Here is a 12754-nt window from a genome sequence, read left to right as displayed (position 1 = left end):
CGCGGGCAACTAGAGGAACACAAGTTGCCAACGGTTCGACAGTAAGTTGATCCGGCGTTGTTGGAACAGTGTTGAGAATATAAAATTCAACGCATAACATTTTTAAAATCTTTGAGAAACATTGATAAAAATAATGGTGCCAATTGTGTTGTACATTAATATCTCTTTACTCTAAATTGTCTGGATGACCCGGATTATAGCCATTTAGGCTTAATGTTAAAAACTAGTTTTTTTTGATTTATGAAGTTTTTGGTTTTTTGATTGAATATATGGGACCATATTAATCTGCAGTGTTTAAAAGCACCTAGTTATATACTAACCAACGTGCGACTTCGGCTGTTTTAAAAGTAAAAAGTAAGCTGACAGAGTCCAGATCACATTTTATAAAAAGACAACAATAAACAATACATCAGAGTCGGCTTAAACAAATAATTTAGGTACTTTGGTAAATAATGCTCCATGCAGTTCTTTTGTTATTTTCTATGGATTTGTGTTTGTTTATAATACATTGTAATTGCTAGTACACAAAACGACAGTTATATCACCTCATTGCGTTGCAAGTACTATTTCATTGCTTATTGAATATTGTATGTATCCAACACACACTGAAGACGTAACGCAATTGACTATAAAACGCATTGTGCGCGCTTAAACGGCAATACACAGGAGTGCGTCTGAAGCACGTGTACGTGACAGTACCAGGTGTATCGTATAAAAAATGCTTTTGCTACGCGCAGTACACGGAGCGCTTTAGGTGTGACACGTACCATACAACTGGGCTCCAATGCCCGTTTTCACTAACAAAGCTTGAATGAGAAACGCCTGATCTAGGGATATTCTTAGGCATACATCCATCATTCACGAATATTTATCATCTAAGAGTTGGTGTAACGTTTTTTTCTATAGACAGCACCTAAATCATTAGGCATTCGATTAAGGCGAAGCCTAGGCTCAGAGAACGGATATAAGTCTGCTATAATAATAATTACTCTGTGTCAGTGCCGATCAATGACAACTTATATGCAAAAAAACAATTAAATAACTTAATTATAAATAAAAAGTCCGATGGCACCATCTATGTATCTATCGTAGCGTTCATTCAAGCTGTGTTTACTTTTCGCATGGCTACCAAGTGTTTTCACAATTAATTATTCAAAAAAAAAATGTATTCAACTATGCTGCAAAAAACTTTTCGATTATATGTATATAATAATTAATGATTTTTTTTTTTTAATCATAAGTAAGTACTTTTGATCGACCACTGAGACAATTCCAATTGCTGCACACTACAAAATATTAAGTTAAGGAGCACTTAACTTAATATTGTAAAATTTTTGCACTGTCCCTATTTTTATGTAAAAGACAGCGCGTTCGTTATGTTAATGGCACTTTGTAATTTATTTATCTAGTTATGTTTTATCGTACCTATTCTATTTTAATGCCTCATGCAATATAATTATAAAATTGCCCGGTGATTCTAAATGTTATGCTACATTGTATGTATTTTGTGACCTAAAATTATAGTGAGGTGGAAAATATTACGGAACAATGGGCCCCATTTGTTTTACACAAGAGTAGACTGTATTGACAGATCTGCCCTTTTTACGGAGTGTACATTATACGTATTTTGTGACCTAAAGTTATAGTCAGGTGAAAATTTTACGTCACAATGGGGCCCACAAAAGTAGACTGTATTGACAGATCTGCCCTTTTTACGGAGCGTTCTGCAGCATAGTCAAATTTTTGGAACTGTCAATTAAGTTTAGTGGGTACCATTAAATTGTCACCAATATCAGAGACTAATGAAAATATCTAGATGTATCGTATTTTGAATGCGAAACTACTTCACGCAAAAAATCCTTTGAATGGATAATAATTATTGACTGTGTTAGTCTCAGGACAAGCCTAACGAGAATTCCGTTTGAACCACCTATCGACGCAGCCTTAAAAGACTATTTTCATTTATTTTTGTAATTACTTTATTTAAAAGATTAAATATAACCTAGCAGTTTTACATCAAGATCGTCCAATTAACCAAAAAAAAAAAACTGAAGAAATTCAGCACCTCTTTCTATGTATATTTTGCATATTAAAGGGGGTTACCTACCAAAACTTGATCTGGGTGACTTATGTCCATTTTCTACATTCAATCTATCCGAAATCTACAGATCTTAGCAACGCTGTTATTGTTAAAAAAATACCATACAAATAACATTGCGAAGCAACTTATGAACAGATTACAGATACATTGAAAATATAAAACGGATATCAGATCGCCTGACTTACTTTAGTTCCAAAATTGTAAGCTTGTTTTGGTTTGTACTCCGTAAGTAACTCCGTTAAGATTTATTAAAAATGTTATTATCAAAGTAGGTCAAATGTAAATTTATTAAAGCGCTTAAGTTAACGCTTACAGCTTCGTAAAGGACAGGCTTTTTGATCGGCCAATAGTTTAGCGTTTACTCGTGGTCCTAGTGCGATCCATTATTGCACTAGGGATTATATTAGGATTACAGTAGAAACCTGAGCATACATCACTGCACTGATTAATTGCTTTGTTGTAACGCTAATTTGCACACGTAAAGTTATACAGTGGCATTTTTAAATTGCACAATGTAAATCTAACTCGCTTACTACTTTCAAAACTCCCAAGATTGGACGTCGACCGCCTTGGTTCCCAATGATTTTTTTTTTATTGCGACCGTGGCAGTTGTTTTATATTCCGGAGATTGATTTGCACTCAAAAATCGCTGCGATGTATAAGCATCGTGTATAGCTAGCTTAACTACGACAGTTGACGGATATTCAGATTTGTTTGGTTTGCAAAAACCTCGGCAGAGTTGACCGATAGTGAGTCCCTAGTATGAGACATCCTATCGCGAGAAAGTTAACTACGATTTCTATGGAATTGCAAGAGCGGCATTGCAAATTCTGTTTTCCAGTATTGGTACTAGACCGTGCATTAGTTTGAAAGCAAGTCAGTCGAATTTAGAATTTGGTATCATTATTATCAATAGAGTTAAAATTCTACAGCGGAAAATAATTAATGTCGAAATTTCACAGAACCTTCAGGTCCAACGCGTATTATCATTCGACTAAATTATCGGCCGATCTAAAGTTTGTCTGTTACGAAGTGCTGAATAAGGTCTTGTCCGGGCTGACAGGTGAACTAAGTAAGGCTGGGCATGCACGAAAATACACCGCACGTTTTCGACAGTATTATGTTATAAATGTGCAAACAGTAGTTTTTGTTGTAAAAAAACAATGGTACCTACTTTCAGAGTTGCTATTAAATAAATAATGTTATTATTTAAAAATAGCTTTAATTATTAGACTTCAGCTAATTTACAAAACAAGTGAGTCTCTGATTGACTTAGCGTACGTTACGTTACGTTACGTAGCGTAACGTTTAATTTAGCGTATGTCCATAACCTGCCGTCATTTTCCACCTTCAACGTCAATGTGTAGTGTAATGGATTAGTATACTCTGAAATATCCATAACCAGATCAAGTCTATGAAGAATAACATAATTATTACTATTGCTATTCAAAAACCACACAAAACTATATGAAACTTGAGTTTATTTGAAGGTTAGCCTTTAGGTTAATTTATGTGGTCAGTTGTGGTTTAGTTCACATGTCAGTCTGTTCTGGTCCTAGGAATTGAGTTCACAAAAGATTATGAGATTTTATAAAAAGTATTTAGTGTTATATTTTTTTTTTGGTAATATTGCAATGATTAAGCACTGACTGGTATGAAAATGTATGATTAATGATTTTAAATCAGTTCCAGTTGATTGGCTGGTTGTAAATTATATAGAACGGCATGTGGTTGAGTTGCAGTCTGCTGTATAATATTTGTAGAAAGTTATTCAATATAAATTCACACTTATAATAAGAGTTTTTATTCCTATCCATAGAATAAGAAAACTTTAATGGCGTGTTTTAACACCTGATAAGTGTCGGTTTTTTTTTTGCCTTTGTCGTTTGCTACAAAGCAAGGAAGTGACAAAACTTACTTTTAGGCTAACCGACATTTGGCAGAAGGTGGTGAAACAAGTTTTGTTATGTTTCGAAAGGGTACATTATTAAAATTCTGGCATCTGGCATGGTATAGGAAATGTGGGAAAAAGGGATGCGTGACGTAGTCGTACGCTCAAGATGACGGAACACAAATACTCATTTTGACGACCTCCCGTGCACAACGGTGAGAGCTGTGAATTTTATTAGGAGGTTCCGGGTTCGATTCCTGGCACGAGAAATTTGGAAATTTTCTGGTCTGGTGGGAGGCTTTGGCCGTGGCTAGTTACCACGCTACCGACAAAGACGTGCCGCTAAGCGATTTAGTGTTCGCGTAGAAACCGATTAGGGGTATGATTTTCATTCTCCTTAGCATTCGCGTCTGATTAAATTCGCGCAATTAAACATTAGTGATGTATTTAAAGCTGCCTTTATTAATTAACCTTCCTATTACATTCTAGCCCTATTTTAGCTTTTTAGTTCTAATAATTTTATCATGCCGACAAGTTTGTTAAAATTTCAATCAAGGAATTCGCTAATCATCCAATATAAATACATCATTAGCTTACCAATTCTTTTTCTTGATTTTTGTTTAAGCTTCTTCACCCATCGGCGCGATTTTTTACGCTTTAGGAATATCTTCATGCGCTACATTACTCACAGAGTGAGTAGGCTTGTACTTTTTAAATTGTAGGTATATTTTAAATTTAATTTGACTAGAATAGTTTTGCACTGGTAAAATAGTTTGTCTTTGCTTGGATTTGGAATCTGGGATACGCAAAAGAGTATTGTTCTAAAAAATAAAGTTGGTAATGCAAATTTTCAAGCGGTTATAGTTTCTGAACTGGTAATGGAAGAGTCCGCAGTGTCGTCATCGCAGCGCGGAGGGAGAATAATTTGTAGTTCCTCATTTAGCTGGATCTCGTCTTCTGGAACGATCTCGTCTGGTACCCGCGTGTCGTACTCTTCATTTGGTGTTGCGTTACTGTGAAAATAGAAATCTGTATTCAACCAAAACAAAAACTAAAGACAGTGATTGGGTATATACCTATAAAAGCTTAAATAAAAATACGAGAACGCTGTCTGCCTTGTGGTTGAATCTGCGAATCACGGTCGCTCCAATCCATTTGAAATAGCACAGCAGTGACTCACATACCTGCAGTAACCTGCCAGCAATCATCTTCAGGATGCAATTGGTGCTCCCCCACACCCTTCGCATCAGGGCTGGCACAGTCAGGAGATAAAAAGTGTATCCCCCGACTATATCCCCTGCAGGGCTAGCACGGGCGGGAGATAAAAGTTATATCCCCCGACTGTATCCCCTGACAAGGGATATAATCACTGGAACATAGGAGAAGTTTACCCCCGTTTATTAATACACATATGTTATATGGATATTATTTCCACTTGTGCGCCAGTGCTCTGAGAGTTGATAAAGCTGTGGGAGAAGATAAATTTATATACTTTCCCCGGGGATATAGGAAATTGTCTCCTGATTTAATTAATGTGCCCGCCTGCTATAGTACGGGAACATGAAATAGGTGAAGTCTACCCCCGTTTATTATTACACGTATATTATTTGGATATTATTTCCACTTGTGTTACAAGCCAGTGCTCTGAGAGTTGATAAATTTGTGGGAGAAGATACATTTTTATCCTTTCTCCGGAGAGATAGTTGTCTCCTGCCCATGCTAGCCGTGCTGGGAAGGTAGTGGAGGAAGGTCTAAAAAGTGGTCTAAAAACACGAGATTTTAAAACATTTGTCCACTGGTTTGGCCTCATTAACCTTGCCACGCTTATTAATGAGGGCCAAACCCCAGGAGACCGGATCGTTTTTGGTCTTTTAAAAAAAAAAAAATTGGTTGCCTGTAAAGTCGGTATACGGGCAAAAGTTTTACGTGACAACGACTTTGAGTGGTAAAATAATTTTAATGTGAATATTCATTCGTATAGTAGGAAGAAGGATGAAATAATAGTAACAATTTAAAACATTTATTTATACAAAGAATTATATTTAAAACATTAATTTATACAAAGAATCTCGCACTGAATTTCATATTGCAATACATTTGCAATACATTTGCGTACAATGAAACAGCGTTTACTACAAAGGGACGCGTGCCTTTCACTTTTTATATCTGTCTCTCTCGCTCTTAGGCGGGCGCGTGCCTCTCACTCGCTCTCATTGAAAGCGCATAACGTGAGCGGAGCGTAACGCAGTTTCTTGAAGTGTCACCCGGCAAACCAATTTATAAGACGTTGTCACGTCAAAATCTTTAATGTATACATAGTTACTTACTCCAACTGATCACCAGCTTTAGCTCCAGCCAGGACGGACGTATAAAGACGGGCACGAGTGCCATGCAGCATCATACCATCTGGCACATCCTCTGTACGTGACCTTTTTTCTGGTATTGGATGGAGCAAGCCATCGATGTCTGTTGATAAGTTATCGCGAGCTATTAATTTCGTAACCACTGAATTAAGTACTATACAAGTACTAGTAGGTACATATATTGAAAGACCACTCCACTTTAGAATGGTTTCTCAAACTAACTGAAAGTCACTTAATACCATTTAGCAGATGACAGTAATTATTTTACCTCTAATGTTCTAAGCGTTCACCGTAAAATGTGAAAATGGATATAAGTTTGTGAGCTAGTATCATTCCACGTGTGTAAAGTGAGACGTGCGCGGGGCGTTTTCACTGTGTTTGGACACAATGCACTGCATACAATAATGGCTGAATGAGGATTCTGTATTTACTGTAATTTAATGGTCGTAACAAAATGGAGCAGGATGATGCTCTTAAACCTCTCCTATTAGAGAGGTCCAGCAGTGTGATCCTTACTAATTTGTTGCATTTGTTTGTTTGTCCTTCCTTTACGCCCTAAGCAAGCAGCCAATCAACTTTAATTTTCGCATTTCGCGAGTTAGTTAAACGGACGGCCAGTAATATATATTACTACATTAGGAAAAAAAACTGTATCCACGGGATTTCAAAAAACCGTAACAAACGCGAACGAAGAAAGCAGGCAGCATATATTAACAAAACAATTATGAAAATAATTATACTGTAATCGTACTAAGAGCACGGGATCGGGGCAACGGGAAGAACGTATATAACTACTTACAACAATGCTACATGTTTAATTAGGTAGGTACGCACTGTCTTTTGAATGAACCGTCTTTTTCTCTCCCACATTTCTTGGTACAATTCTCTCATCAGGCAATGAAGAAGGTAACACAGCGGGGCGAGTTTCTACTTTTTGAATATCTGAAAATATATTGTATCTTAAAAAGGACCCCAATGCCTATTACGATACAGATGTAACGTAGTATGCGCCATGGATCTAGAGAAGAATACAAGTATTGACCAATGATATGTCAGTTATCTTCATAAAAGAATGTATTGGTTCTCAAATCATGACTGGTATTGAGACAACGAAGCGATGAATGGCGACTGGGCTTTTTAAAATGAATAGATACCTAAAGTAAGAACAAGGAAGTGCTCCGAGGAGATGTTGGCCCTAACAGCACGATCCCTTTTTTTTCGGCTTTACCTACCCTTTCACAACTAAGCGTTTTCTTATTTAATCTTTATTTTAAGAGATGATTCCCTGGGCGAATATGCCTCTCCATAATGTTACAGTTATCGTACAACTACATACAGTTAGGTAGTAGCAGTAGCGAAGCGTGTATTTCTGACGGTACTGACTACTGAGAACTCCTGCGCTTTCAGTTTCCACACACATTTACAGCGTTTTATTATAGGCCTATACCTCTTGAGACGATTCAAACACTGTCCAAGCGTCACTTGTATAGCTAAATAAGCCGATGCGCGAGTGACATTTACGGCCACAAGCATTGCAGTTGAATCCATCGACGCAATCTGAAGAACCGGTAGTATGTCTTCTTATGCTTTTTTTTAAACCAAGAACACCAAATCAAGCGCCCTCATGAAAAGGTATGGCATCCCTCTTTAATAAACAACACAGGTAGTAGGTAGGTACAGTAAAGCGCTCTTCGCTTGGTATAGATAAGTATACTGTATCTGTATCTGAAAATTAAATTAAGTATTTCGTATAAGTGCAAACCATTTTTGTCAAAGTGCACCGGAAGATCAGCGAAGCCGCGAAACAGCGTCTCGAGCTCATCTGGTGTCATGCGGCGAAGGTACGGCACACGCTTCAGGTCAGGACGGTGCAGCGAACGAAATGAATTTCGGTGCTAAGTATTCGTAAGAGATAAAATAAAACTCACAGTTTAAAAACAAATATATGTAGGGACTAGGCAAGTAGTTACCGTCTCAAGCTAGGTAGCTGAACATCTGAGGTGAATCCAATCAGTCCCTCATAACAGCCCGAAGACAGATCAAATCAATCAGTTTTATGAATTATTGCAGTTCATAAAGTGAAGGTGTAGCCAAAGTCGGAAGGCTATGGAGTAATCGAAGCGTACGTAAATATTTTTGCGGTAATTTTGCTTTGCCGGTAGTTGGGCTCAATTTATTAAACCATTACCTACATACTAATAAAACAGAGCCCCGGAATGTTACGTTAGTTTTAATGTTGGTAGGTACATAACGTTGGCCAAGTTGGTAGGGGAATTTGGAACTGTGACTCGTTGGGATTTTCCCGGCACTAGGTATACCTACTTATGATAAGGCTTGTCGATGGGAATTTGTGGAAACAAACTTTGTGTCATAATAAACGCGAGTAAACTTCTCCTATTCCCTGTTCCCGTGCTTTAGTAAGTGGACACGTTAATTGTATCCCTTGTCAGGGGATATAATCTGGGCATATCATTTTTGTCCCCTGCCTGTGTGCTAAAATTCATGTTGGTTTGTTTGTTGCCAGGGCGTAAAGGAAGGAGGACAAACAAACACACACAGTATCGCATTTATAATATTAGTTAGGATTGTGTTATTATTAAAAAAAAAAATAGAATACCTTAACGAGTCCGGATGGAACCTGCATCTTCTCACAAGCATAGGACATGCTCATACATTGGACGACACTGTCGTGTTTTACGGAGATTGCCGATAATCCGCTGCACACCAATTCTTCGTTGATCTTTGCAATAAAAGTAGGTTTAGAAATATATATCTATGTGTTAGCAAATCTTCCTTTGTACATTAATTGGTTAAAGAAGAAAGATATCTTCGTTTAGACCGGTCAAAATTATGCATAATCTGTGGTCGGTATAAGTAGGAGTGTAAATTCAAAATGACAGGAACCCAGATCAAAAAGGAAGGTCCTATAAAATGGCGGGGAAAATAGAGGTACAGAGGAGTACAGACGGCAGTGTCAAGAAGATTGAAGAAGTTATCTCTTTGTAGTAAATTAGCACTGTGCTATAAGTTCAGATAGATTGATGTTTGAGTTTGGAATGAGCTACGTTGTAATGAGATATGCTAAATCGATTAAACGTTGTAAGATATTAATATGGGGTTTCTTTTATATGAAAACAAGATTAGACGAAATTCTTAATAGAATCTTTATCTTATATTATCATCAAGTTGTGAATACGGTAAGTAAAACATTAGAATGAATAAGTAGGTTGTAGGACGTACCTACTTACCCATTTTCTTTAATTAAGTAATATGGTAATCATTTATCAAGGGCTGTCAAAAACACTACCGTAAAAGGCCTCCTTTGTCTTGGTATAATTACTTTTGCAGTCCAAGAAAAAACTGTTGAAATCAATAGGCCTAACAACTTTTGACATTGCCTTTCAAATTTTGTTCTGTGGCTGTGTAAGCACTCGACTATAGGTCCCTACTCCGTACAAAATGTAAAAAGAAAATTAAAAATGAAAATTATTCGTTCGTGGCAACGTTGTACAAGATTTTACTTAGGTATACCTAGTAGCATACTGAATAATGTACCGATCATTGACAATACTTTTATACTGCAGAGGATCGCGACAAAGAACGGCCTCACGGCTTGTATTGTGAAAGAGTTAGCCGCTTCGCTCATATGAATTTTTGCTTTCAAAACTTAAGAATTGCTTCACGAAGGCATACAATAAAAGCGATAGAGAGAATAGAGTTAACTAAACTAAACGTCAGAAAATGATAAAGGTTGTATCTGACAAACCTAGTTACGACTTGGTCGTGTGATGTGTAGGGCCCTTAGTGTCGCATGATTTAACACAAACTCGAATAAGCTCACAAAATAAGTGAGGTAATCTTTCTCAAAGACGTTATCGAGCTTAAAACGTATGTTAGTCAGTAAGTAGGTACCTAATGGTAAAGTAGATCAAACGACAGCTGAATTCGCAAAAAATCGAGTTTACGATAGCGTGCATTCCCTTTTCGGGCCTTGATCGAAGGGTCATGACTCATGTAAGAGGGTCTGTTCGACAAAACAGTTAATAAAAACCGTGAGGACATTAAATCCGGCCGCGTTAGTCTCCTTGTATACGTGCGTTTGACATGTGAAAGGATCTACAAGCTTTATAGGAACTTTCGATAAAGTAGGTAGGTACTGTTCCCTTAGTCAAATTATGCAATATGTAAAGTATTTACTCGAATTACAGCAGACTAAAAGGCTTATTGCTTTATATATGTTATTATGATACTGGCAAGATTGGTGCATGTATGTACTTTAATCCACATATTTTAGTGAGTGTAGTGAAGCGTTTCGTGTCAGCTCAGGGGAAGTTTTAAGTTTCGGGTAGATGGACAGCGGGTGGCACTTTGAAGAACGAGTTTCTTGCACAGAATTAAGAACATACAGAAACCGTGTACACAACTAGATCTGAAGCATCTAAAACCACTCCAATTCAAATTGATTTTTCGAACAAACGGTATAAAAAAAAACAAATTTAGTTTGTCACTTTATAGCATTTAGCAGTTGACATTAAATATTATGTTACCTCTAATGTTCTAAGCGTTCACCATAAACCACCGTTCGCGGGGAAAAAATTGTGACCTAGCAACATTCCGCGGGTGTAAAGTGCAACGTGTGCGGGGCGTTTTCACTGTTTCGGACTCAATGCACTGCATAGAATAGTGGCTTAGCTAGGATTCTAATTAAATCAATGGTTTCTTGCATGAAGCGGCGATGGTCCAACTTACTATCAGGAAAACCATCTGCTCGGTCCGCCATTATTATGACTATTAAAAAAAAAACGTATATCTCCGCAACTATAACAAAAATTGGAACGTGACCATTCATTGATAGTGTAAATTCCTTCAAAATCAGTTACCAATCAGTAATCAGTACCTACATATTTGTATCTGCTACCGCCCGTAAATATAGGTACCGCCACATTTGCCCGGGGAAGTTGCTAGTGTTTAGGGTACGGTTGGCATTACCGAAGTCAGTTGATTTTTTTAAGATTTGTTATTCAAATATTTTTAAAGCTACTAATTTAATGGATGCCCAGAAAAATAATGACGTTTGTCTAAAGTAGTTCTCAAGATAATTATTATGAACTGGTTACCTGTAGCTCCTTGCCTTCGCAGCACGGCACAAGTAGTGGAGACAGTAATTCATCTTTTATTTTCTGCCCGTTGTTTACACCAGTCAGCATATTGTCACCGCTCGCCACCGGGTTCATCAAAAAGAGGGCCGCATCCGATGATATCTTCTCCTTAACCTCGATGTTGTGAGACGAAGGGGGCCGAATATTCGCGTTCATGTTCCCAATATTACTAAATTTAAAGTCTTTTAAGTGTACGCTGGGGGAATGGTCGTGTATTAACTGCATTTTGTTGAGGATTTTGGTTATTCCAGCTGAATTTTGAGTGTTATTGAGTTTTTAAATGGTTACATCGTCAAGGATATTTCAACACTGCCACGACGTTTCGATTTTTGAATGATCGACTGCTTTATATTTTGTTTTTTTTTGTAAGGTGAAAGCTGAGGAGGTTTAATTGAAAGGAAAGCACGATTGCGTAGTGTTTATATTCTCTTTGGTTCTAAGGGATATGGAAATGCTTTAATCCGTTATATTAAACATCTGCAATTGTAGTGGCCTAGTAATTTACAAACCTATTTAGTATTGAGGTTTTATGAATCTATTTTTTATGCTTGTGGGAATTTACTTTTTCTTGTTCGTTCCTATCTATCAGTCTGGTGCCACACAGATCTCTATTACTATAGACTGGGTTGCCATTTTATAACGTTAAGTTCTTGCATGAAGAGATGCCTTGGATCTCTCTTGGATCCATTTCTGTAGTTTAAAAATCTCTAAACGGTTGGACTACTCAGTTTGACCAACCGAAGGTACCTACACAACGAAATTAACAGTTATAAAAAAAAGTGCTATCCTTTTTAACAGGGAGCATCAATAGGACAGGGATAACATTTAAAGATGTCAATTTCCTTAAGCTTAAAGATTAGTGGAGTCTACGTCGCGCGTCGTGGATTGCACACGATATTATAGATATTGTAGTATTTAAGTCCTAGCCTAGGATTGACGGACAATTAGCTATCATGTTGCCCAACAGAAACAGTAAAATATGAGACTTAGTAGTAGTTGTAGAGCTTTTTGTGACAGCTCATCTAGGCCATGCTTATTTCTGGCACAAAGCAGCATTGGCGCAATGCTGTGCTCCGGTCTCCGGCGTAGTTGCCGCTGTAATTACAGGCCCTGGGACTGTATATCTATGGCTCAGGTTGGAGGACACAGGTTGGCATATTGCAGGACGCGTTCCTGGCGTGCCCTGCAGAGTATTTTATGTTTATAGGCCACCTGCTTAGTTCATCAAATAAACTATAAA

General features: G+C 37.4%; 1 protein-coding gene across 1 annotated transcript; it reads right to left on the bottom strand.

Moving 5' to 3' along the window:
- Positions 1-4439: 4439 nt before the first annotated feature.
- LOC120632307 lies at positions 4440-11815 on the bottom strand. The gene is made up of 6 exons (XM_039902153.1): positions 11473-11815; positions 8973-9095; positions 8118-8250; positions 7190-7297; positions 6320-6458; positions 4440-5005 (listed from the first exon to the last, which is right to left on the bottom strand). Exons 1-6 carry the CDS (start codon positions 11737-11739, stop codon positions 4843-4845), a joined length of 933 nt encoding a protein of 310 aa, XP_039758087.1. The 5' UTR covers positions 11740-11815; the 3' UTR covers positions 4440-4842.
- Between the last annotated feature and the right edge of the window lie 939 nt (positions 11816-12754).

Source organism: Pararge aegeria, chromosome 2, assembly GCF_905163445.1.
Source record: "Pararge aegeria chromosome 2, ilParAegt1.1, whole genome shotgun sequence".
NCBI classification, from domain to species: Eukaryota; Metazoa; Arthropoda; class Insecta; order Lepidoptera; family Nymphalidae; genus Pararge; species Pararge aegeria.
This window is presented reverse-complemented; position numbering and strand designations above follow the sequence as displayed.